Source organism: Acomys minous (assembly GCF_964271855.1).
Source record: "Acomys minous genome assembly, chromosome: 19".
In the NCBI taxonomy this organism is placed as follows: Eukaryota; Metazoa; Chordata; class Mammalia; order Rodentia; family Muridae; genus Acomys; species Acomys minous.
This window is the reverse complement of record NC_140499.1, coordinates 9,648,919-9,676,331: the sequence shown is the minus strand read 5'-3', so window position 1 is coordinate 9,676,331 and position 27,413 is coordinate 9,648,919. Positions and strand designations below refer to the sequence as shown.

At 39.0% G+C, this 27,413-nt stretch overlaps 1 protein-coding gene and 1 long non-coding RNA gene across 4 annotated transcripts in view; one reads left to right on the top strand and one right to left on the bottom strand.

Moving 5' to 3' along the window:
* Nucleotides 1-2,649, bottom strand: part of LOC311590429 — a 35,338-nt gene extending 32,689 nt beyond the window's left edge. For both annotated transcript variants that reach the window (XR_014776876.1, XR_014776877.1), the window contains exon 1: nt 2,391-2,649. This is a non-coding gene — a long non-coding RNA (uncharacterized lncRNA). The remainder of the gene's footprint in view (nt 1-2,390) is intronic.
* SEC62 (SEC62 homolog, preprotein translocation factor) lies at nt 937-26,133 on the top strand. 2 transcript variants are annotated; one of them, XM_084769384.1, is made up of 9 exons: nt 937-1,737; nt 9,066-9,174; nt 10,192-10,297; nt 15,573-15,777; nt 16,184-16,276; nt 18,377-18,437; nt 20,499-20,618; nt 24,582-25,018; nt 25,618-26,133. In XM_084769384.1, the coding sequence occupies exons 1-9, from the start codon at nt 1,702-1,704 to the stop codon at nt 25,696-25,698; spliced, it is 1,248 nt and encodes a 415-aa protein (XP_084625510.1). In that variant the 5' UTR covers nt 937-1,701; the 3' UTR covers nt 25,699-26,133. The 2 variants fall into 2 exon arrangements, with proteins under 2 accessions (XP_084625510.1, XP_084625509.1); XM_084769383.1 differs by having other exon boundaries at nt 1,581-1,737; nt 24,582-26,133.
* Nucleotides 26,134-27,413: the final 1,280 nt, after the last annotated feature.

The window sequence follows — 27,413 nt, the reverse complement described above, 5'->3', positions numbered from 1 at the left end:
TATATATTCAACTGATCTGGTGCTCCAGAGAACCCTGACCAATGTAGAGCCACAAAGTAAGTTCCTTTCCTCAACACATACTGTACTAACCTAACCTTTTGAATTTAGTAAGCCCCCAATCTCTACTAAATAAAATAGTGTTTTCATTTACAGATTAACTGTCCTATAAAAACAACAACAACAACAACAAAAAACCAGTCCAGTGTTAGCAGTGATGGTACATACCTTAGCACCAGGAGGCAAAGGGAGGGTATCTGTGAGTTCAAGATCAGCCTGGTCAACAGACCTGAGCTCCAGGGCAGTCAGGGCTATAACACAGAAAAACACTGTCCCAAAAACCAGAGCAGTTCAGAGTTTTCCAAATAAAACAGTACGCAACAGAACCATCATTTGGGTAGGAAGGACTAGAGAAACAGAAGATAGTTTGTCCCAAGGTTTGGGTTAATTGTTAACAATTAGTTCTCCCTTGAGAGTGGAACTGCTTAGTTGTTTGGTTTGTTTTTTGAGACAGGGTTTCTCTATGTTATCTTGGCCGTCCTGGACTCGCTTTGTAGACCAGGCTGGCCTGGAACTCACAATGATCCACCTGCCTCTGCCTCCCGAGTGCTGGGATTAAAGGTGTGCGCTACCACGCCCAGCTGTTTGTTTGTTTTTTTAAAGACCTTCAGCTATTTTACTTTATAAAAAGATCAGGCATCGAGTTGCTGCAATTTGTCTGAATTACATATTATGTCAGATGTATGAAATAGAAAACATGAAGGATTTTGAAATTATGTTTCAATGAATATTTGGGGATAGAAAAAAATGGATAAATTAAACATACACGCATCCCGAGTATACACAAAGTGGGAATAAATGGCAAAATTAAAATAATTAACAGATCTGATTGGTAGAATTCAACTTTATTGTCTCTATCTCATCTGTATTTTCCCAACTACCTACAGCTACAATGGTTTGATATTCCCACAATGTCACTGGAACTTGCATCTAAGCCCTCACCTCCCAATCTCATTGGTCTAGAAGGCTCTAAAATAACCATAGTCATACAGTAAGTAGCCGCCATAGTATGCGTGGCCTACGGTCTACTTCATCCCAACTAGTCTGGCTCCTTTCCACCTTAACTTCCCTGGGCTCTTCCTGACTTGTGGATTCTAAAGATGAGTTATGAGGCGTCTCGTGAGGCGCGGAGCAGCCATTCCAAGCTTTGGGCCATGAAGCCTAGCAACCCCTCACACTCTTTGGAGGAGTCTCTCCATCTCTGCCTCTGAGGTTGTTTCTCGTGTCTTTTTAAGCGGAATTTCACGGAGGCGCGACGGGGTGGCTGCGGCAGGAAGCGCCGCCACAGGTGAGCCTGCGGCCCCCGCGGCCCAGGTGTCGTCCTCCTGAGGCAAGGCCTCGCCCCGGCGGCGACGGTGACTCTGAGGGGCGCGGCCCGGGAGTCTGTACTTTAGAAGCCATTCCAATGACTCCGACGTTCAGTCAGCCTGGGAGCCGCCGCCTCGTCCCAGCCGCGCGCAGGAGACCCATTGCCCCAACAGCGCGGCCGCCGCCTCCAGCCCCCAGCCCGCGGCGGGTTACATAACGGGCCGCGAGCCGCCGCGCTCTCGCGAGATTTATCCCGCCGCCCTCCCCTCTACCTCTCCCCCACACCCCCACCCCCTTCTCGCTCCACGTCAGAAGGAACCGGGCGGAGCGGCCAACATGGCGGAACGCAGGCGACACAAGAAGCGGATCCAGGTAGCTCGGCGGAGCCGTGGGGCCGGGGCCCTGGGCGCGCTGGGAAGAGGAGGCAGAGGTGGCGCGGGGGATTGGGGGGGGGAAGGGGAAGGCCCCGGGCGGGAGGGTGTCTCCGTGGGGGTCGCGGCGCCCTGATGGGCCTGAGGCGGGGCGGTGCTGGCGGCCGCTCGCTCGCTCGCTCGCGGGGTCTGCGGGGCGGCGGGGGGGGGGTGGGCAAGGAGGAAGGAGGCGCGGCACTCGGAATCCCGCGGCGGCCGGCCAGGGGGGGGCTCGTCCTCCCCTCGGGAGCGCGGACGATGGCGCTCCCGAAATTAAGGCCACGGTAACTGGGGGTGGGGGGGGGGAAGCGGTGGGGGAGACCTGGGGCGCCGCAGCCGGTTCTTTGTGCTTCCAGACGGTCCGGCCTGCGGGCTCCTCTTCCAGATGTGCAGGGGCGGCTGTCTCCCCGCCCCCCCCTCCCCCCCGCGTAGTTCTTTTAATCGAGCGGAGTACTTGAAGCTTGGCAGGCTTTCCTCCAGGCGACGCGATGTAAACAAACCCTGCCCGGTCGGTGCTGCTATGAGCCGGTGGCACCCAGAAACCTTCCCCGTGTGCCAGCCTCGCCAGCCTCATGCCCTACATAGCATGCCGCCCTCGCCCCACACGAATGTCACCTGTGCATCCCGTCCCCGCAGTTTGCTCCCAGCTGCGCGCTCTTTGTGTTGTTCAAGGTTGGAGGCGAGCGCCAGAAGCAGCTGACGCAGAAGAAACCCAACGGCCTAAGTTGTTCCTGTGTCAATCATAAGTTGTTACGCTCGTTCTTGTCGGTGTGGTCCTCACTCGGGATGACTTCCGGTGTTCGCTTTATATCCATTTTGAAAGGCTTACCTGTTTATCGGCCTCCAGGCCCCTTTGGACCGTGTTTTTAAGTTATAGGTGAAAACTTTTTAAATACTTAGGGAGAGACACCAGTGTTCAGTACGTTTGGAATTTGGCAGGTTTTACAAAGTAATTTTGAAGAAGGTACAGAAGGGAATTAGAGGCAGGGTCCAAGTTCACAAAGCCTTTTATTTAAACTAGGGTGTCGAGACAATACAATTTTCTAATTATGCTATGCCTACGCTTTTGAGATTTCGTGTTACTGCTGAACATGGATAGTTAGTTTATTACAATTTGTGTTGAGTTGTTAAATTGTGTTAAATTGTAGTTAGTTTATTACAATTTGTGTTGAGGTTGTTAAATTTCTACCTCCTGTACTCCATGTGCTCACCCTCGGCAATACAAATTTGTGCGTTTTTGTTCTTCAGTGCACGTTATTTTCCAGTTTTATCTGATCTTCAATATTTTCATGAAGATGATATAATGTACATTTTAAATGGCTGTTCATATTTTAGTTATGAGTTTATGTTAAGCAACTGTAGGTAAAGAGGGTTCCATGCTACAGCAAGGGTATTGGCCAAGAGCTACAGCTTAGTTATCTTTTGCCTGCTTGTACTTTAGCTCCGCGAATTAGCAAGGACTTTGAGTTTTGGTGGGTTTTGTTTGTTTTGGTTTTTCGAGACAAGGTTTCTCTGTGTGGCCTTGGCTGTCCTGGACTCACTTTGTAGACCAGGCTGGCCTCAAACTCACAGCGATCCGCCTGCCTCTGCCTCCCAAGCGCTGGGATTAAAGGCCTGCGCCACCATGCCCGGCTGTTTGCTTTTTTAAACTTCAGCTTTTTCATTTGTAAGGACTGCTTACCTTAAAAAAAAAAAAAAAAGAAAAGAAAAGAAAACTTTTTAGGGTTATAGAGTTGGTATGAGACCAGTAAGTTTTACTTACTAAAGGCTTACTAAAGGTTATTTAAAATGCTTGATGCCTCCAGGACAGCCAAGGCAACACAGAGAAACCCTGTCTCCAAACTAACCAACCAACCAACCAACAAAAATGTTTGATGCATAACTTCCTTCTTTCCCTCCTCCACAAAATAAAGAAAATAGGTTAGGTTTTATTGGTTTTTGATAAGTACTCCTTAATAAGTTTAAAAATAATTAATACCCATCTATCTAGTAAATTAACCATTAGGATGTAAGTTATATGTAATGTTGCTATTTACTTTTTGTTTTTTTCAGAGTCTAGTGATTAAAAGTCAGCTTGGTATCATAAAATTAATTTTCCCCATCCTCTAAATAAGTTTTTATATGGCGGTATAGAATGTTCGTGGAACATCTTACAGTACTACTTTTATATAGCCCAACAAGTTTTTACTGTTTATTTTTTGGTTGTGTGTCTTCTACGTGTAGTTATGTGTGCTTGGGTGCGGGTACCTGTGGAGGTGGGAAAGAGTGGCAGCTCCCTGGAGCTGGAGTTAAGGCTCCTTGACAGTGGGTGCTAGCATCCAACTGAGGACTTTTGGAAAGCAGTACTTAACCACGGAGACATTTATTCAACCTCTTCCAGCTATCCTAGGGATTTTCTCACTTCTTTTATTCCTGTCAAGAATCAAAAACTCTGATACTGGCATCACTTGAGATAAAAAAGAGCAAATGTAATGACAAAGTTCAGAGATTGTAACAGAAAAAAAATCTATTCAAAGACTTTTAAAGCTATCTGTTGAGTTTCCTGTTGTGACTTGATGTTTTTGTTTAGAAAAGATTTTTAAGTCAGATTTGGTTGACTTTGAATTACAGTGGCTGTTTTGGAAGGGGAGGGATGTTTGATACAAACAATTAAGTTGAGAGTTCTATTTTGGTCTTGGAGCCAACTCATTTGTTTTTTTTCAAGAACAGAATAGTTTTAGAATCTGGGACCTCGATCACGTTCTTTCTTGGACTCAGATTAGGTCACTGGAACCTCACAGTGAGCCCACAGGTTCATTGGCTTCATGTTGTCACATCTTAATAACTAAGACTCTTAGGCCAGAATGACGTAGTCAAAACTAGTGAAATGCTTAAGTCTGATTTAAGAGCAGCAATTAAGTATTTTCAGGAAATATGGTGACTTTGTAGATTAACTAGGCACTAGAAGCATTGACTTAGAGTTCTTATATCTTAGAGTTTACAAATGGAAAAGAACCTGATAGAACGTATTTAGAGTCCTCTATCTATGTTCAGTCTCAGGAGGTGAGATGGCTCAGAAGGCAAAAACACTTGCCTGGTGGGTTGTGTTTCATTTCACAAGGTGGCAGGAGAAAACTGACCTCTAGAATTGTCCTGACCTCTACATGCACACATTCACACGCATGCGTGCGGTTAAACAAAAAACAAAAAACACCACCACCAACAAAATGTTCAGCCATATAGAAACAGTGGTAGGCTTGGAGCTTATAGATCTTGCCCTCATTTTACTGATAGACTGATGTCCAGTGAGGTCACCTGACTTGAACTAGGCTTGTCTTTTAAGTTAATAAAGTTAGATTTAGACTAGTCATCTGATTCACAGTGCAGTACTCTTTCCACCTCATCATCATTGACTGGAAAAATAAGTTTTGAATTACTTTAACCCCAAATTTATATATATTACATGTGTATATCACATATAGGTAGTTACAGTTACAGACAGTGGTTGGCCATCCGACGTAAGTGCTGGGTCCTCTCCAAGGGCAGTGTGTACTCTTAACCACTGAGCTATTGTTCTAGCTCCCCAAATTCTGAGTATAAAATTTCATTTAAAAAAGATTTAGTGTGACTTATTCCTGCTCAGAGAATCATTCCATAAAGTGTTAGCTTGTGTGTGAGTCTAGTTCAGTTTGAAATCTTGAGGTGGCTTCTGTATCTTAAGACTGGTATAGCCTCCATCAGTTATGTTTGTTGGACCCATCTGTCTCCCTGGAAGTAAACTCCTGACATAGACATGGGCTTGTATGCCTCATTTCAGGAAAGAGAAGAAAAATCTTTGGGACTGTTCAACCAGACTACAGGTCTCACTTCTTGGGACCGTCTGAAGGAAAGAAAAAGAATCAAAAAATCCCTAAGTCTGAAAGTTCCTCCTCCTACCCACTACCTCATCCCAGAATACCGGGCTGAACAGAATTTTGCAGTTACATAGCAAACCTTTTGCCGCAGGAGATGCCACAGAAGCAATTGTAGGTGCTACTGTTAGGTTACAGAGCTGTGTGACTTTCAGCAAACAATCTAAGAACCCCTCTAGCTTTCAGAGTATTTTCTATTAACCTACCATGTGCATTTTCATAAACATTTATACTACTTTTTTGTACTTGCATGCAAAAGCTAAGACCGTTTTCTTCCATTCATCTTATTATTGACAGACTAATAAGTTTATTTCTATTCAGTTGTAAATTGTTTGGAATTCTGTAAGAGTAAAGCCCATGGCTTGCTCTTGATATTTTGCTTCTTTCTTTCTTTCTTCCTTCAGAAGACTACAAATATTACCAGACTTCCTGGTTAAGTAATTTTAGGTTGTGATTAATAGTAGCCAGCAGGTTGGTATTGATGCAAAGAAAAGGCAATCTAGCTTGAACTTGTTGGTATCTTCATTCAAAGACAGTTGTTAGAAGTCAAGGAGTTAAAAGGTTCTTTTCGTTTGAGTTGATGAGCTAGGTTTTGTATGTTTTGTAAGCATTCATAAATACTCTCAAAAGGCTTTCGCTTCTTTTTTTTGTTTTTGTTTTTTTGTTTTTCAAGACAGGGTCTCTCTGTGTAGCCTTGGCTGTCCTGGACTCGCTTTGTAGACCAGGCTGGCCTCGAACTCACAGGGATCCGCCTGCCTCTGCCTCCCGAGTGCTGGGATTAAAGGCGTGCACCACCACGCCCGGCTGGCTTTCGCTTCTTGTTAGAAGTCTAGCACAAAAGTTAGCCAAGTATTCTGTTCACAGTAAAAGGGAACAAATAGGAGAGTGTGTACTATAGTCTAATTTGTAAGCAAGGTTAAGACCACACTTTATGCCCTGTTTAGGCTGTAGCAGGGCGGAAGTCACCCAGCATCTCCTGTGTAAGCAGCTTGTGCTGTCCTTGCTGGTGCTACTCTTTCACAGTAGTCTTCCTGGTACTAAACCCCACAGGTACTACAAACATTACATTGTCATTAACTAGTAGCAGTCACTTAGGAGAGGACTAGTAGACAACTGAATGCTGTGTCCTCTTGGAAAAATTACTCAGATGTCTCTTTTGTGGAGTTTTTTTTTTTTGTCTGTTGTTGTTTAGTAGTGTCCTTACCAAGGAAAATAAAGAGTTGAGGGAAAAGGTGATTAACTTAATTATTAAAGTGAAATAAAAAAAGATGCTTAATAGTGTCTGACTTAACTGTTACATAATTGACTTTTTTGAGTTTTTATATCTTAATATTTACCAAATTTTATATGTGATACCTTGATCAGCATTTAGGAACTTAGCACATTTCTCTGCGATCTTTAAATGGTTTAATTGAAGATTTGTATAAGTATTGACACACCATGCCCAAATGATGGTCTCTATAATCCTTACCCATTCCTTCCTTACACATTTCTTGTTATTGAAAACTATCCTTTTTAAAAATAATATTTTGAGCATATTCACTCCAGGTCATCCCAGAGCCATTCCTACATCTCTGCCCACCCAACTTTGTGCATCCTTCTTATTGGTTAACATAGCTTGTATCTCCACATTGCATTTATTCTTTACGTTAATCCTTTGGACTCTACATTTGAAATGTTTCAGATATATACATTTCCTTCCTATCCTTCCCACATTTACTTGACTGTGCAGTAGTCTTCTAACTACTTTCCTGCTTTGCATGTTTTCCCCATTCATCTTCCCTACAATCATAAAAATAATATTTAAGTTACTTTCCTTTTTCTGTTCTATTAAAACCAGTCATTTTTTTCGCTCCTGATGGAATAAAGTTAAAATTTATTTTTATTCTCTTTGTACAAATTTAACATCCCAGTACATTAAAACAGATCTCTATGAGAGTTGAGTGTTCATTCTCAGCCTCCTTGTTTATGCTGGTCGTTCGAGTGTACTCAGAGCTTGCCTTTCAAAATCAGACATCTTTTCCTTACCCTTGTTCACTTCTACTTTGTGTACTTCTAAAATATTTTTATTTATTTTTCCTGTTTAGAAAATAGCAATTGCTGTTTAGCATATTTATGTGACAAAGTGCAGGTGTCCTATCTTACTAATACACATAGTAGCATCCAAAGATGATAGGATAAATACTCAGGAAGTATGTATGTGATTGAATGACTTACATTTATTGAGACTTCTTCTTTAATCAGGCTTCCTTCACTTTGAAATCAAGTTCATCGCAATGATAAGTTACCAGTTAGATGAACTTTAAAGTTGACAACAGATACATTGAAGGAGGAAAAAGCAGTTAGTATATGTTGTTATTATAAAATAAAATTGGTCTCAAACTCCCAGAGATTTGCCTGCCTCTGCATCCTGAATCTGGGATTAAAGGCGTGCACCGTCATGCCCTGCTGGACTTTTAATTTTTATTGCCTCAAATAATTATGGCTGGTGGTAGCCAAGTTTGTCATTTTAAAAAAGGGAACTGGGCTTGGTGGTGCACACCTTTAATCCTAGCACTCGGGAAGCAGAGGCAGGCGGATTGCTTTGAGTTCGAGGCCAGCCTGGTCTGCAAAGCGAGTCCAGGACAGCCAAGGCTACACCAAGAAACCATGTCTCAAAAAAAAAAAAAAAGAAAGAAAGAAAAGAAAAGAAAGAAAGAAAGAAAAAAGGAGGTGGGGAAGCAATAAGTAGAGAAGGAAACACACATGAAAGGATAGAGCAGTTTTTCCAGAACAGCTCTTTGCTACTGCACTACCATTAGTAGGAACACCTCTTTCCACAGCCCCACTGGGGAGAGTCCCAGACAGCGTCTGTGATCCTTTGGAAAAAGCAAAGGGCTAAGTGCGAGCCACCAGCATCGCAGTTCTTATGGTTACTACCTTGGAGCTGCTACCCTTGGTTAATTTTTTAACAAACTCTTTATAAACTGTTATCCATATGTTTGACTATGGTTATTACATTTCTTTATGACACCTGTTTCTACTGGCTTTGACATTTAGGCAGTCATTATTGGCAACATCTTATCTTTTAAGTTATTGCTTGGTGAATATTAAAAGAAGCCATAAAATTGAAGGAAAGCTATACAAAATAGTTAATATGCTGGAAAAACAGTTTAATAATGCTCTGTAGTTTGGGCCAAGATGTAGGACAGCCTGTGGCCCTGTGGATTTGTATTTATAAAGTATTACGTGTGTCCATTTTGTCTTTCATATGCATTATCAAGTTTGCTCCAAGGAAGCTCTGAAAGAAGCAAGCCCAGTATAACACTTGAAAAGATTTAGAGAATAGATCTACAAATTACTCTTCAGTGCTTGAATTTCTCATACATAACCACACTAAGTTAGCGTTCCTTTGTTGCAGGAAGTTGGTGAACCATCTAAAGAAGAGAAGGCTGTAGCCAAGTATCTTCGATTCAACTGTCCAACAAAATCCACCAATATGATGGGTCATCGAGTTGATTATTTTATTGGTATGATCACGACTGCAGCCTTATTACTGTACCTATGAGGTTACCTACACTTGGATACGTACAAGTTTTAAAGGGCTTCCGTGTGTGGTTACTGAATCTGGGTGATGGGTATATGGCAGTTGATTATCCTAGTCTTCCTTTTATGGTTGAAAAAAAAAAAGGATAAATGCTTTATAATTGGTTTTATTGGAAATTTCAAAAATAAGACTTATTTTCAGTGTTTGCTATAAAATACTACCTTTTGTTCAGGTAGTATGATTACATGGAGCTAATTAGGAACATTTTCGTATATTATCCATTATAGTCCCCGACCGCTTATAAGTGATGGTTGTATTTTTTGTCTCAATAACTAAATTTGAATGCTGGGCATGGTGGCACACACCTTTAATCCCAGCATTCGGGAGGCAGAGGCAGGTGAATCTCTGAGTTTGAGGCCAGCCTGATCTACAAAGCGAGTCCAGGACAGCCAAGACTACACAGAGAAACCCTGTCTCAGAAAAAACAAAAAACCCAACTAAACTTGAATGTCTATATATAGAAGAAACTTCTTCTTTTTATGATATTAATGATTTTGCTACGCACTAAAAGTTTAGAAAAATAGGCATGCTAATCTCTAAATCTAATGTATTTATTTGCTAATACAGCAGTAGATTGTTCCATGATTGTTCTGAATTTTCACTACCATTGAGGGAAGTAGGAAGTGTTTGGGGTTATTTTTTATTTTGATTATTCAGTGATTGATGGTTACATACAAATAATTTTGAGAGGGTTTTTTGTTATAAATATTTCCCCATTAGTTTATTTTGCTTTGAGTAATATTTACTTGCCAACATTGCTGTCCAGATGTTTATCAATGTATCTCACAGGTTGGCATTATAAAGAACGTTAATGATAGTCATTAGATTTGAGACTCTATCCTGTCTTATTTCTATTGTCAGAATGTTGACATTGATAACATGATTTCATTGGACATAAGGTCGTGTGTACTAAATTTTACATAACAAATTTCTTCTGTAGCTTCAAAAGCAGTGGATTGCCTCTTGGACTCAAAGTGGGCAAAGGCCAAGAAAGGAGAGGAAGCTTTATTTACCAACAGGGAGTCTGTGGTGGACTACTGCAACAGGTAGTATTTCTTGGTCAAGGATAACAATCAATAATGCCAACTTTTCCCATAGTGCTGAAGCCTTTTAACTGTTCTTGTTACTAAATGTAATGAGCTTTTATTGTAACCTGGATTTTATCGGTATGAAGATGCTTGTTCTTAGACTTACTGTATTTTAAAAAGACATTTATTTATTTATTTATTTATGTATTTTATGCACATGAGTGCTCTTTATGAATACTAGAAGAGAGCATCAAATCCCATTACAGATGGTTGCGAGCCACCATGTGGTCACTGGGAATTGAACTCAGGACCTCTGGAAGAGCAGCTAGTGCTCTCAACTGCAGAGTCATCTCTCTAGCCATCTTACTATATTTTCAATTGTGTGCGTTTTATAGCTTTGGTCTTTTACTCTTGTGTATTCACCCAAGCTACTGAATGAAAGAATCAAGAGAAAAAAAGCATAACCATGTCTGCAGTGGGCAAGTTCTGTGTAGAAATAGTGAGATTTTTTTTTTCCCCAAGTTTTTTACAGGGATGATGGTGGTTACTTCTGTTTCCTTTGCTTTTTAGTGGCTTTGCCCTGGTCTGTAACTCCAACTTACTGTTTTCAGTGATTGCTAATATAGTGTTTCTCTTAAAATCAAAACAGCTACATTGCCTTTATAGTCTCTTCTTGAAGATTGCAAGATAAAGTACATGCACCTTGGTAACATACACATGTTTTTCATTTAGGTACTTTTTCTTTGTAGAGAAGCTTTTGTTCATTAATTTATACCTAAAAACAAAAACAAACAAACAAACAAAAACAAATTACTTTCTTCTTTCTGTTTAATTCTTAAGTAGCATACTTACTAATCTGTATTAGTTAAATTTTGCTTTGATGTACCAAAGTTTAAAAACATATTTAAGATTTTAAATTCCATGTTTGTTTGGGAAGTACATATAGCATTTAATGACTGTGCTTAGTAACACTTTTAAGTGTACTTCATCTATCAGGTTTAATGGTACATGCTTATAATGCCCCATTGGAGAGTTGGAGGCAGGATGTATCAAGAATTCAAGGCTATTCTTTTTTTTTTTGGTTTTTGGTTTTTGGAGACAGGGTTTCTCTGTGTAGTCTTGGCCATCCTGGACTCGCCTTGTAGACCAGGCTGGCCTCGAACTCACAGCGATCCACCTGCCTCTGCCTCCCAAGTGCTGGGATTAAAGGCGTGCGTCACCACGCCCGGCTGAGGAAATGTTTTAATCAAAATTTGGAACTTAAATAATTGGTTATCCAAAAAAACAAGAGAAAGGCATTTATTCCCAGGAAGAAGCATAGAACATACTCAAATGGGGCCATATTAGTAGTTCTGTGCAAATGACTGAGCGCTGTATACTTATGACTTATCCTGTAGCACATCGACAAAGCCAGTTAATCAACATCACCTTTGTAGGCACAGAATTAGCTGCATAGACATTCTCTAAATACTCACCAAGGAGAAGGTGAGTGATTCTACTTGCTATAAGATAGAATAATCATTTATGAACCTTGTGTTTGCAGAACTATAAATGGAAGATTTTCTCATAGCAAAAATAGCTGTCACTTACAAAGTGTGTGTATGCTAAGCACTAACAATTTATATGCCTCTCATTTAATCCTAAAAATTGTATATGATAAGTACTACATAAAATCAACTTACTGGGGCTGGAGAGATGGCTCAGCAGTTAAAAGCACTGGCTGCTCTTCCAGAGGTCCTGAGTTCAATTCCCAGCAACCTCATGGTGGCTCACAACCATCTATAATGTGATTGGATGCCCTCTTCTGGCTTGCGGGTGTACATGCAGGCAGAATGCTATATATATAATACATAATAAAAAATAGATAAATCTTTTTAAAAAATCAACTTACCTAGTTAAGTGGCAAAGGCAGTATTTGAATGTTTGTAACTAAAATAGTTTAAAACACTAATTTGACTGGGTGTTAACTACATACTTTTTTTTCTCACACAGTATATTCTGATTATGATTTCCCCTCCTCCACCCACTTGTCCCCTACTTTCCTTCCTATCCAGATCTACACTCTTTCTGTCTCTTGCTAGAAAACAGGCATTGAATGAGTAATAATAAAATACAATAAATAAAAATAAACAAACTGGAATAGGACCAACAACCAAACAAGAAAATAAACCAATGGAAAAAACACAAGAAACTCACTCCCACTCCCAACTTGATCCCCCAGTTCCGACCACCCCATCGTTCCATAACTATTTCATTTCCTTTTCCTAACAAGATTTATCTGTCCCCACCCCAAGTCCCTTACTCCACACCTAACCTCTGTGGTTCTATGGATTGTAACTTGGTTATCATTGACTTAAAAGCTAATATCCACATATAAGGAAATACATACCATATTTGTCTTTTTGGGTCCGGAATATATCTCACTCAGGATGGTTTTGTTTTTCTTGTTCTTTCCATTTGTGAATTTCACAATTACTTTTTTCCTTTTTTTTTTTTTTTTTTTAAGATTATTGTTTATACAGTATTTTGCCTGCATGTTTGCCTACATGCCAGTAGAGGGCACCAGATGTTATTTATTATATATGGTTGTGATTGTTATAGATGGTTGCTGGAAATTGAACTCAGGACCTTTGGAAGAGCAGCCAGTGCTCTTAACTCTGAGCCATCTCTCCAGCCCATGGTTTCATTTTTTTTTTAACAGCTGAGTAATATTCCCTTGTATAAACATACCCCTTTCTTTATCTATTCTTTTATTACTGCATATCTAGATTGTTTATAATTTCTGGCTATTGTAACTAGAGCAGCAATCAACATAGTTGAGCCACACTGATTTCTGTAGTGGCTGAACAAGTTTGCACTTCCACAAGCAGTGGAGGAGTGTTCCCCTTATTCCACATCTCCAGTGTGAGCTGTCTTTTGTTTTATTGATCTTGACCATTATGTTTGGTGTAAGATGAAATCTCAGAGTAGTTTTGATTTGCATTCCCTTGATGACTAAGTATGTTGAACATTTCTTTAAGTGCTTCTCAGTCACTTAAGTTTCTTGTTTTGAAAATTCTATTAGATCAGTACCCCTTTTTTGTTTGTTTTGTTTTTGTTGTTGTTTTTATGTTATTTGTTTTCTTGATGTCTGGTTTTTAAGTTCTTTATGTATTTTGGTTATTAGCTATATGTATATATTTATTTATTTATTTATTTGGTAGAAGTCTTTTCCAATTCTGTAGGCTGCCTCTTTGTCTGATTGACAGTGTCCTTTGCCTTATGAACTGAAAAGCTTTTCAGTTTCATGATGTCCTTTTTAAAAAATAATTTATTTATTAAACTGTAAGCTTACACTTGTAAGCTGCCATGTGGGTGATGGGAATTGAACCCAGGTCCTCTTTAAGTGCAGTCAGTGTTGAGGTCCATGACCCATTTGGAATTGAGTTTTGGGCAGGGTAATAAATATGGATCCTATTTGGATTCTTCTACATGTAGGTTTTTATTGTTTGTTTGTTGTTTTCACAGCTGTCCGTAAGTGTATAGATTTACCTGGTCCTCCATTGACTGACGTGTCTGTTTTTGTGCCAATACCATGGTATTTCCATTACTATAATTATGTAGTACAGTTGGAGGTTGGGAGTGATGATACCTCCAGCAGTTCTTTTATTATTCAAGATTATTCTATCGTGTGTGTGTGTGTGTGTGTGTGCGCGCGTGTGTTTCCATATGAAGCTGAAAATTGTCCTTTCAAGAATTGTGTTGGAATTTTCATGGGGACTGAGTTGAATCTGTAGATGATTTTGGTAGGATGGCTATCTTCACTGTATTAGTCCTACTTATTCCTGAGCATGGGAGACTTTCCCAAATTCTGATATCTTCTTCAATTTCTTTTTTCAATGTCTTAAAGTTTTTCTCATACAAATCTTTTCCTTTGCTTGGCCAAAATTATCCCCAAGATATTTTATATTATTTGAGGCTGTTGTGAAAGGTGTTGTTTCCATGATTCTTCTCGGTCTGCTTGTCATTTGTTTATAGGAGGGCTACTGGTTTTGTAAGTCAATTTTGTAACCAGCTACTTGTTACAAGTGTTTATCAGCTGTAGGAGTCCGGTGGTGGGATTTTTAGGGCCATTTATGTATGCTGTTACATCACCTGCAAATAAGGATACTTTGACTTTTCCCCTTCCTGTTTCTATCTGCTTGGTCTCCTTCCGTGGTTTTATTGCTCTAGCCAGAAGTTCAAGTACTATATTGAATAGATATGGAAAGGACTTAGCAAACAAGTGAGAGTGAGCATGCTCGGTTGGCTACCAGGGAGGTGTAGGCAGAAGAGTGAATAGTCACCATTAGGGACAGAGGGTGTTAGTGACATATAGCTTCTACACTGTGCTGTAGCCGGTGTGTAATATGTTACCAAGGTAAGAATGAAGAAGAATATCAGGAACTTTGAAACTAGAACGTGAGATGTGAAGAGATGGCTCATAGCTAGCAGTGGGAGGACTAGAGAGGAAAAAACTAAACAAAAAGCCAACCCAGTGAGACTGACTTAATAAGGGATCAGCTAAGCTTCTGAACTCATGAGATAATTGAGGTCTGTCTTTGTCTTTTAGCACAGTAAATAGTAATGTAAGTTAATAGGTAAGTGCTGTTGACAAAATAGCAGAAACCGAAAGAGGGTGAGGTGGGCTGACATATTTTAAGCAGGTATGGGTGTAACTCAGAGAAAACTTGAAGAAAGGAAAATGAAAACTCAGGCCGTTTTTGAGGCAGAATATTCCCTGTAAGGGGGCAGCTTTACTTTGTCTAGGGAGAGACTACTGACCTAGGAGTACAGTATTAGGCCTAAAACATTGCATGCGTTTTAGATTGTTCTTGTGAGAATCATCATCAACGTACTATATGTAACTGTTCATCCTTACTTGATACTTTATCACAGCAGTAGATTGAATGATAAAGCACATGTAGAGAAATAAGTTCCGTAAAATAGTGTTAGTTACTGTCAGTGTATCTAGAGAGAAACTATGTGGATAAGTCTCGTTTTACTCAAAAGTCAGTTTTGACAGCTTTTACATAGTCAAATTGGCTATTGGGTTTTTGTTTTTTATTTTTCCTTTGTGGAATTCTTTATTTGGTATCCTTATTATATTTCACTGTAATTTTTTTCATAGGTTTACTGATTATAACTTATAAGTCGATAGTTCACATCTTTCTGTGCTCATTTTATTTGGGCTTTAATATTTTTGTTTTTTTGAGAAGTCTGTGTCGTTGTAGTTGATGGGGATTGTAATACTAGAACTATCGCTTTCCCCAAGGCTTTTAAAGAAACAGTTTTATCATCGGGCCCTAAAAGTAATGAAAATGAAATATGATAAAGATGTAAAAAAAGAAAAAGATAAAGGAAAATCTGAAAGTGGGAAAGAAGAAGATAAAAAGGGCAAGAAAGAAAGCATAAAAGAAGAAAAAACAAAAAAGGAAAAAGAGAAAAAGAAAGATGGTGAAAAAGAAGATTCCAAAAAGGTAAGTTTCCCTCAAGTTAAATTTAAAATGCAGAAATCTCTGTGGGGATTGGAGAGGCCGCTCGGAGGCTGTTGTACTGGGGACCCATGTTCAGCTTTCAGCACCCACGTGCAGGCTCATACCCGCTAACTGCAGGGCGTGGACAGCTCGGGCCTTCTTAAGAGCGCTGCGTGCAGGAGAAGCCTTACATACATGATGACAAACTGAACCATCATGTTCATGGGATCTTATCTTCATTGTCTTCTGATTACAACACTTTAACAGTCACATGAGACGTTGTCCAATTGCTTGTAAATACTGATCTGAGGGATTTTTGCTAATGTGAGAAAGAGAATTTTTCACTTCATGGAGGTCACAACTTTTTCTTGTCTTGAGTGTTTTATTCTATTCACCTGTCCTTTTATAGGAGGAAACTCCGGGAACTCCAAAAAAGAAGGAAACTAAGAAAAAATTCAAACTTGAGCCCCATGATGATCAAGCTTTTCTGGATGGAAATGAGGTGAGATTATAGTATTGGTTTTCAGTATCACAGAACTCCAGGTTTTCATAGAAAATCTGAAAAATATATTTGATGCCATCACTACAAAAAGAAACAATTTAGAAAAATCTAATCATACATTTAAGTACATAAAGATAACTTTCAAAAAGCCCACTTGTCTAACCTAGCTTTATGAAAAGTTAGAATCGGATCTGACTGTGTATGAATGAGACGAGACCTGAAACTGCGGCAGCTTAGTACAAATCAGATACTCTTCCTTCTCGTGCGTGTGCTCGGGGTGAGCGCACAGGCGTGAAGCTCTGAGGCAGGCACAAGCTTCTCCTTTTTTCCTCTCTTAGTCTTCTTGCTGAGGTGCCTCATGGTCTATGATGGCTTTAAAACTATTTTAGCAAACCATCATCTTATGGACACTTACCCTTGGGTTCACTATGTTGTCAAGCTTACCTGAGATAACATCTTGAAAATGCACTTTTTATATTGAGGATTTAATTTGCCCAGTTAAAGTACAGAATTTCTATTATTATCAAGAGAAAAAAGAACAGGGTGGTTCATGGGGATCCCCTATTATCTATGGCTTTTCATCAGACACATCTCTTATTTGTTTGTTTTCTAGTTTTTCAAGACAGGGTTTCTCTGTGTAGCCTTGGCTGTCTTGGAGTCACTTTAGACCAAGCTGGCCTCGAACTCACAGGGATCCACCTGCCTCTGCCTCCCAGGTGTTGGGATTACAGGTGTGCACCACCATGCCTGGCTGACACATCTCTTGAAGAGTGTGAAGTTTTCAACATTACTAATACTTTGCATGTGGCCTTGCATGAAGACTGTTATAGCAGTAGTCACTTAAGTGCCACAAAAATAGTAGCCACTAGCTGCTGATTTGTTGGAATTTCAAGACATATTCTTATTCTTTCTTGATACATTTATACCAATTATCTGATATGTAAAAAACAGTGGATCCTAGGGCTGAATGTTTGAAACTCTGCGATTGGAAGAGTGCAAACATCTTCAGTGTTAAGCATGTCAGGGTGTACCAGATACTTCATGGGTGCTGGAAATGACACTGTAAAATACAATGCAGTTCTCTACAAGGAAGCTTCTATAGTCAGTTAAAGCCATGGGCACCTACGCATCTCTCTGTGTTAATGCTGTGAGCACACCATGTAGGTATGCTTAATTTAATTAGGAGGGATAAGCAGAGTCTGGAGACCATGTGCGTTTTACTTGAGCCTTCAGAACTGACTGGCATATTGCCCGTTGTACAAGGAAAGGAAGCAGGTAGACAAAAGCTGGACGCCTGCCGCCTTGGAAAGGGTAGGTCGTCCACATAGACCTGAGAATCACCATGCGCCCAGGCTTTTCACATTGGAAAATGTCTTTTTTTAAAAATAAGCCGGGCATCGTGGCGCACGCCTTTAATCCCAGCACTCGGGAGGCAGAGGCAGGCGGATCGCTGTGAGTTCGAGGCCAGCCTGGTCTACAAAGTGAGTCCAGGACAGCCAAGGCTACACAGAGAATCCCTGTCTCAAAAAACCAAAAAAAACAAACAAACAAACAAACAAACAAAATAGATGGGTGTGGTGGTGCGCGCCTGCAATCCCAGCTCTTTAATGCCCAGTGGGCAGAGGCAAGTGGATCTCTGTGAATTCCAGGCCAGCCTGGTTACAGAGCGAGTTCCAGGACAGCCGAGGCTATTTATGTTATACAGAGGAACTCAGTCTCGGGGGCGGGGGGGGGGGGGGGGGGGGGCTGGGGGGAAACTAATGTTTTTTAACCCAATTCCTAAGGAAAATGTAAATAATAAAGTAGAGGTTGAATCAGAAACTCAAGTGTTAGAAATATAAATAAATCAGAAAACAAAACAAAGCAAAAAAAAACCAATAAAGGGTCTTGTTCAAAATAGAACTAGGAAGTGGAAGAACACTGTCATTTACAGAAACTCAGCTAAAACTAGGGTTGTAATGATTGGGTATAGTTGTGTCGGAGAGTTGTTAGTGTGTTCAGAGGGTGGGGACTGCATTTGAGGAGCTACGGTACAGAAGTAAACTACTTACTCATGTGACCTTAGAACTTTTAAGCACTGAGGTTTCTTGATTCTTCTAGGTTTATGTGTGGATCTATGACCCAGTTCACATTAAAACATTTGTCATGGGATTAATTCTTGGTAAGTAGGAGGATATAAGTAGCTTTTTAGTGTAATCTAAAGCTTAGGGGGTGGAGTGCAGCACTCCCAAAAATTATTTCTAAATTTAATATAAAGTAAGAACTGCTTAAGAGGATACTTTAAATAAAGTTAGAAGATTAAGTAATAAGCTAAAATTATTTGCAACAACTAAAACAAAGATATTTATGGTATTAACATGGTAGAACAACCTGGCTAAAATATGATAAAGATTTAATCTTAATACAGAGTGAAGTAACAAATACTAAGATTACAAAAGTTAACAGTGGAAGTCCCGGGGTGGAGGGAACACGCTAACTATCGATGGTACATTTCTTTTTACTTTACTGCAGGCAGGTTGGCAATACCTTTCAAATTGTAGATGCAAATGCATTGACCCTGTAACTCTTGCAGGAATTTGTCTTACATTCCTTTTTGTGTACACAGTTGAACAAAGTATATGCACTTACTCATTTGCTATGTTAATCCACATACCTCAGACTTCATTTGAAGACAACAATCTATCAAATAACCTACACATTTTAAATGTGTGTGTCTTTTGGCCTACCAGTTCATTGAAAGAAATTCATTGCCATGATTTTTCAGTGTTGTTAGTTTTTGTTTATTGTTACAGTATCTAAGATCAAACCCAGGGTATTACACATGCTAGGCGAGCACTACTTACTGAGCTACACCCCCAGCCTAGAATTCACTTTGTTATGTAATCCCAATCATGCATATTGTCTCTTACCATGCAAGTTCCTCAGTAGAAGAGTGAAATAATGCCTGTGTAATAGAATGTCATGCAGCTTTTAAACAATGAAAAGAAAACTGCCAAAGAGTGAAAAGTTGCATAAGTTCATTTATTTAGAAAAAGTTATTTGTAGCTACGTTTTATTTTACATAAGCAATCTTTGTGACTAGGATAAGCTTAATAGTGTTTACCACTGAACAGTGGAACAAAAACTGGATGAAGATTTCATCTTCACTATAGCCTTTGAAACTTATTTATGTAGTTTTCTTAAGTTTGGGGGCAAAATGGGTAGGGAATAATAGTTTAACAAATAGTAAAACCATACTAGCTAAAATATTATTGGTCAGTAAGACATTATAGGATCCCGTTTGGAGAACCATATAGTGAGAGTTGAAACATATTTAAGCCCAAAAGACTAAAGCTATAGATTGCATATAGTGTAGTAGTCACTTTGTCATAAATGCCTTCTGATGTCTCATTCCAATAAGAACATGTCTATCAAATATAAGGTAAATTAGCTTTGGAAGGGCTACCTAGCTTATGCATAGTGCTCAAATTCTGTTCTTAATGTTAAAGACTTAAAGGCCGGGCATGGTGGTATACATGCTTTTAATCTCAGCAGTCGGGAGGCAGAGGCAGGCAGATCTCTGTGAGTTTGAGGCCAGGCTGACCCACAAAGAGAGTTCCAGGACACCCAGGGCTGTAACACAGAAAAACCCTGTCTCTAAAAACAAAACAATACAAAAAATGATAAAGACTTAATAACCAGGCTTCTCATTTCTTAACAGTTTTCCAAGAGGCCCTACTATAAATGCAGAAAAAATACCCTAGAGATGCTTTTATATAGTTTATCTAACCACTCTGCCCATTAAAAGACAACAGCCTCCGCTCTGTGAATCTGATTCCCCTAGGCTGGGAGGTGGGGTCTTTTAAGTTTTGGGAGTGGGTGTTGTTTGGTTGTTTTGTTTTGTTTAATCTTCTCTATTCCTATTTTTTTAAAAAAAGTAGTAGCTTCAAAATGACAATAGTTGCTGACTTAAAGAATAGTTTTAATTTCTAGATGGTATTCTTATTAATGTAATCTAGACTTTTGAAAAATGCTAACCTATTTAAGAACAGCATAAAATGTTATGTTAAATAACATGAAGTTGCTGATAATCATTCCTATATAGATGGTGCTTTTTTTGCTTCAGCTATTTATCAGTCCTGCCCCACCCCGCCCACCAAATATGATCACTGTTAATTGTAATCGATCCATTAAAATATTTCTTCTAAAAGTTACTGTGTAACTTTGTTATTTCTTGTTCCAGTGATTGCAGTAATTGCAGCCACCCTCTTCCCTCTCTGGCCAGCAGAAATGAGAGTAGGTGTGTATTACCTCAGTGTGGGCGCAGGCTGCTTTGTAGCCAGCATTCTTCTCCTCGCTATTGGTAAGTGTCTCTAATACTGCGGCTCTTGGTGTAAGGTGGGTATGAGCACTCAGACTTCACCCTGGAGCTCCAGAGAAGCTGAGTAGCGAAATCAGTATAGACAGCAAGGGTGTGAGCCTGCGTTGTAAGTCAGAGCACAGAGCGCATTACGTTGGCTCTCATCTGGCATTTTCTATATCTTTTCAAACTTTCATGTTTTATTTATACTATGTTTTCTGTACAGTATAAAGCATATATATATGGTTTTGGGTTTTTTTTTTTTTTTTTTTTTTTTTTTTTTTTTTTTTTGCATTGTGGAATGATTAAATCAAGTTAAAATATCCATTGCCTTGTTAGCTATCATTTTTTATGGTGATACACTTGAAGTTTATTCTTTGTTATTTTGAAATATATAAAATATTATTATATCTTAATTAATATTAATACATTCCTATATTTTAATCTGCATGTAGGTGTGTTTTAAAATTAGCTATAGTGGAGATTTATTTTTGCAGTGGTGAATCATTAGAGATATTTGAGGTAAAGTAAATATAACTTGTATTAAATATTTTTCTATTTACATATTTAGTTAAAATGATTCTAAACAATTCGTCTGCCGCTTGGGGACAGTTACATCTGTTCACTTTGGTACCTAAATTCTAGTTGAACTCAGGAGTTAAATAACTAAAAACCAAATAGGAAGACAAAGTGGATGGTTTTTAACATTCAGAATTATTGAGATCTTTTATACATTTTTTTAAAGACAGGATCCTCCTACTACATAACTCTGGCTGGCCTCAAACTCAAAGAAATCCACTTATCTTTACCTTTCTAAGTCTTAGAACTAAAAGCACATGCCACCATTCCCAGCCTAGAGCAGGTACTGCTTTATAGAAAAATAAATCGCCTCCAGTATTGATCTAGCTTCTGCTATTAGAAGACAGAACTTTGGCCCACAGTAACTAAACTGGATGCATATTATTCTCTGGTAGGTAATTAATTTTTATTTGTATAGCTCTAAACAGTTTGTTTACTAGCACCTTCCTCCTGGTCACCATAAGTCCTGAGTTGGCCACCATTCACATGAACCCAAGAGTTTACCCACTATTTTTAAGTCTACCATGGTAACAGGCCTCCCGCTTCATCTGTGCTCTCATTAAATGAGCCCTTTTCACCTAACTCTGATTTGTTTTCTTCCTCTAGCTTAGTCACCTTGAGAAAAACCTCTTACTGCTTCTGCAGACAGCACAGCACATTTGTAGGCCAAGAAATAGTAGCCAGTCCTGTTAACAGGTACCTAGTGTCAGTCCAATGCCTGTCTCAAGGAGGAAAGCCATATAAACAGGTGACCAGTGTCAGTCCAGTGCCTGTCTCAGGGAGGAAAGCCATATAAACAGGTGACCAGTGTCAGTCCAGTACCTGTCTCAGGGAGGAAAGCCATACATTTGAACTCCCAGTAGAGAGAATAAGATTGACCCTCACAAACTAGTGAAACTCACAAAAGTTTCTTGAAGCTTTTCAGCAAAGGGTTAATTCTACTGAATAGAATTATTCTAGTTGCTATATTTTAATTACGCCAGTGTTAACTATAATTTATGCTAGATTTTGACCTTAAAAATATTGTTTTGAATTTTGAAAATAATTTTCCAGGTTTATACATATAAGTATTAGGGATAGTCCTACAAATTAAAGAAAGAAGCAAACCCAACATGTAAACACAAGTATATACCATGTGTGTGTTGTATATATAAATATTTTAAGGTCATGTGTAACCCAGCTAGCATCAGAATTGCAGTGTAACAGAGGATGACCTTGAATTCATGGCCCTGTTGTATGTCCCGAGTGCTGGCATTACAGGCATGCATCACCTTGCCTGGCTTGTGTGGTGCTAAGAATTAGACCCACGCCGCCTCCTGCCTGCTAGGCAAGCAATCCACCAACTGAGCTGCATCCCACCCTCCACTTTGTTTTTCAAGTAGTTTTGATCTATATCCCACTTATAAATACTGTGGTATAGAATTATTCAAATTTTTTTGGTGTTTTTCAATATGCATGATTAATATCACCACTTAAAATAAGCTGTGACACTTTTCTAAAATTGCAGCTTTTACTGTAAGAATGGTAGGATGGTACATGTCATAGTTTTTCTGTGGTTCATCCTTTTATCTTTTGCCATATAGAGAAAAACTGGAATTATAATTCTGTTATGCCCAGTTTACATGTGGTAAGAAATTCTGTTTATTTATGACCTTTTTATAAGTAAGATTATTTGTAAATCCTGCTTTATAAACTACGGCATATATAAAAGCCATATCCTTTGGTATATCCGAAGGAGAAAAGCATGGATCCTCTATTTTGTAAGCTGTTTTTAAAATAGTTATACATAATTTTAAGGAAAACAGAATAAATAGTCATTGTGAACTTTTAACATAATAAATAAAACCAGTGTGGTTGCCCATGCGGGTAGTCCCAGCACTCAACGCAGAGGGGGGCAGAGCTCTTGACTGAGGCCAGCCTGGCATACAGAACAGGTTCCAGAACAGCCAGATGGGGCTACCTGTCTCAGAAACCCTGTGTCAGAAACAGGAAAGAAAGATCACTAATCTGTACATATTGGTAAATTAATGGAAAACCATCTGAAATAACCAAAGTTTGTGATACTGTACAAAGAGTAATCTCAGCCAGGTGTGATCATAAACATATGTGATCCCAGCTACTTGGAAGGCTAAGGCGAGAGGGTGGAGAGCTTAAGGCTTGCCCATCTCACATTTAGCCCATCCCACGATGTAAAAGGCTAGGAATACAGGTTTATGTTGCCTAATGGACAGGCCACCATGGATTCCAGCCCAACCACCAACAAAAACAAAACCAAGAGTTACCTCATAAGCCATGTGTTTGAGCAATCTTTCTGTGTTAGCATTGTGGGATTTCATTGGTTTTTATTTCTTTTAGTTTTGTTGCTGTTGTTTTGCTTTGTTTTGTGTGTTTTCTCTTGTTTTCAAGAAAAGGTTTCTCTATGTAACAGTCCTGGCTGTCCTGCACTCAGTCTGTAGACCAGGCTGGCCTCTGACCTTGAGAGCCACCTGTCTCGGCCTCCGAGTGCTGGATTAAAGAGCTGCACCACCACACCCAGCCCCTTTTAGTATTTTGAAATAGGATTCTGATGTGTATCTCAGACCTTGCCTCCAAGTGCTAGGATTACAGGCATGCACCACTATACCTAATTTATATTTAAGGTCCACAAACTTTTTCTTAATGTTGAGGCAATTGGTACTTAAATAAGCATAATTTACCTAATTAATAAAACAGTTCTACGATAGAAATTTCCTAATGCCTGGATTCTTTTTTCAAGGCTGAGCTATCTTTTAGACAAGTTAGCACATGCTTTAGATCCGCAATACGTATAAGGGCCCACTGAATTGTTTGTATTTATTTTAAAATCAGAAATAATAATATATATGTTTCTGTGTGTACACTCTTTCAGCATTATAATTGCATTTATCCTGTATTGTATGTTGAATGTAGTTTTAGTAATTTTTTAAATCCAGACAAGTACATAAGGACTAGGAAGTAAGACTAGATTGATTTTCCTTTTCACCAGCTGCTTTCTTACAGTTGGTGTAACCCTTGCTCACAAGTTCTTTCCTTACACCATGAGCTTATGAAGGCTTCAACTTCCACCTGGCTGCTGCTTTATGAAGTACAACGTCTCAAAATGCATGGATCCTAAGTGCGTGACCACAAAACAGCACCCAGATTTTTAAAAATAGAAGTAATGTTTTGAGAGTGGCAGTAACATTTGTTCCTGAGTTCAGGGCAGAGTACTTTTAAGATACTCGCATCTCCTAAGCTAGTCTGACTTTAGACATCCTTCTTTATGGTGCACAAAATATGCAAATAAGGCTAAATATTATCTCCGTTTCTTGTTGACAAAGTTTCCCTGTAGTTGATTCATTTATTCAGGAGAAACTTTTGTTCCCACAGCTCGTTGTATTCTGTTCCTCATCATTTGGCTGATGACTGGAGGAAGGCACCACTTCTGGTTCTTGCCAAATCTGACTGCCGATGTGGGCTTCATTGACTCCTTCAGGCCCCTGTACACACATGAATACAAAGGACCAAAAGCAGACTTAAAGAAAGACGACAAGTCTGAAACCAAAAAGCAACAGAAGTCTGACAGTGAAGAAAAGTCAGACAGTGAGAAAAAGGAGGACGAAGACGGGAAAGCAGCACCAGGCAGTCATGGAACAGAAGGCTCAGGGGGAGAGCGGCACTCAGACACAGACAGCGACAGGAGGGAGGACGACCCGTCACAGCACAGTAGTGGAAACGGGAATGATTTTGAAATGATCACAAAAGAGGAACTGGAACAGCAGACAGATGGGGATTGTGACGAGGAAGATGAAGACAAAGATGGAGAAATGCCTAAATCTGCACATGAGAAATCATAATCTGACTATTGGGGACTGACTAGTGCAACAGGTTGGGTTTTCTGTGTGCTGATCATCATAGTGTACACATGGCATTTGTAGCAGCCTTTAAATTCATTTTCTGACATGTATTTGACATTCAGTTACATCAGCCTTTTGTTTTGTAGAACATTGGTACTATTACTGGTACAGTCAAAAGCCATTAATGAATTTTATCCATCTGATAATTTTACAGTAAGTAGGCCTCATTTGGATAGTCATCAGAGATACATTGTCCACAGTGACATTTAGATTAAGGGCATTTTTGATAGTTGTATGGCTTTTTACTGTTAGACTAATGGAAATCACTAAAGAAACTGCAGCATTTCCAATTATGCATAAGTATATAGCCATTTTGCAGTTTCTTTAGGATGAAATGCTTAAACTCGTCATTCTTGGTAGTTATGCCTTTTTTTGTCATGAAATTATACCAGAAAATTCCTTTTTTAAGGTTTTTGAGTTAGCAGGGATCAAGAACATTTTGTGGAAACAAACCAGCTAGTAACAATGCAGCAACACTTTTAATTCAGCTACAAATTCTCCTTTTTCAGCTTAGGAAATCCAAACTGAATTGTACACTCAATCCAGAGAAAGGTGGCCATCTCCAGCAGAAAGTGAAGAGCTCTGATTAGAGGGCGAGGGCTCTTCCTTCTTCCCCGTCTCCTTGTCATAATATAAAATGTATTCTGTACATAATTTTCAAATAAAGCATTTTATTTTAATCCTTATGATTTAGACATTTCTCAATACTTAAATTTGTAAAACAAAAACCATGTAAGGTATGTTTCTAGACAATTTCAGTAACCCACAGAACATCGGATCTTTTACAGCAGCTTCAGTTGTGTGCCAACATTCCATGTATTTTAATGAGTGAAATTATCCTTATTAAGTAAGAACAGACTTAAAGTAGCTGTTTGTACGCCTTAATGTTCATTTTGATTTATTTTAAATCTTTACATTTAGAAATGGCGACTATGTTATCAGACCAGAAGGCACTGCTGTGAAAGATAATTTGCTGTTCTAAAATACCAATTAAAAATAAAGGATATAAAAGAAAACATAGAAAACCATCGGACTCTAATTGCTTCAAATTAGTTTTGCTTTAATCACAAACCCTTTTTTAAAAATTTTGTGTACGTACACTCATTCCTTGGAGCCACATTCTTACAAACTGATTGTGAGCATTGATTTTTTTTTCAGTCACAGTTGGAATGGTTTTGCTTTGTAGTTAGGAGATGGTTGGATGTGTAGGTATTTATCTCTCTAGGCTGTTTCCCTTCTTAGTATTTGACTCAAGATGACCTTTAATTGTGAGGAAGCACATTCTCTGTATATTGACCTTTTATGAAATATGGCTTGATAGTCTTTTAAGGTTTTCCTCAAGGGGCTGCCCTGACGGCAGGGCCTGGGTGTGTCCCTTCCTACCCAGTTGGTAGAGCTCCATTGCTTCATTTCCAGTGAGGAAAAGGATGATTGCAGCTTATGAACCTGTTAGTCACCAGTGATTACTACCTATGTGGTGTGTGGAAAAGGAGCCAGAATGTTTTATAACAATAAAACTGTTGGGTAAATCTTACTACTGTGGTATCCAGGTATCCAGTATTGGTCTGCAAGTTTCTTTATAACACGTATCCTGTGTCTAGTCTAAAAACTGAAGCGCACTAGCTACAAAGTCCACTTACTGATATGTGCGGATTTCTACAGAATGCTAGTAAATTTTTTTTATAAATATTAATGACCTTTGGGGGGTATATTCTCGTAGTTAAATATGAGCTAGAAATGTCAGCTTAGTTTCTATTGTATGCTTTCAAGGTTGAACACTTTAAACAAATACAAAAATCAAAATGCTTCTTCCTCTGTGATAGTCTTCAGAAGTCTTTGTTGGCTGACTAAATATCCTTGTGTACAAGCATGGAGAATTGTTTACAATAGCCAATGGAGTGGCGATCCTTAAAACGTGAGTTCTTAATGCTGCTGTAAGTAGAAGCACAAAGCTTTTGAGTAATGTAGGATTTATTATGGAGTGTGTGTACATTGGCCTAAGCAAGGTTGAGCTAACCAGGGCTGAGTCCAGGTGGAAAAACAGTGCATATGTGGATGTTCTCAAAATTAACGTATTAAATAGGGTGCTTTTTCTTTTCCCTCCTACTGGATTCTCTAATTTTTAAATTATAAGGCCTTCTAGAGAATGTTAATTGATAACTTCAATGAATAATATTCAGAAAGTAATAAATTTTAATATATTACATTGAAATATGCAGTAGTGGTGGATTTTGGTGTTTTCTCCCTCTTGTTTTTTTTTTTTTAATCATGAATATAAATTAGATTCTGCCTAGAAAAAAAAATG

What these genes read in the sequence shown, in the direction of transcription:
- SEC62 (XM_084769384.1), top strand. Translation starts at nt 1,702, where the DNA reads ATGGCGGAACGCAGGCGACACAAGAAGCGGATCCAG. An exon ending in GTGGTGGACTACTGCAACAG is followed by an intron (nt 10,298 to 15,572) that starts GTAGTATTTCTT and finishes GCTTTCCCCAAG; the next exon opens with GCTTTTAAAGAAACAGTTTT. An exon ending in CTTTTCTGGATGGAAATGAG is followed by an intron (nt 16,277 to 18,376) that starts GTGAGATTATAG and finishes TGATTCTTCTAG; the next exon opens with GTTTATGTGTGGATCTATGA.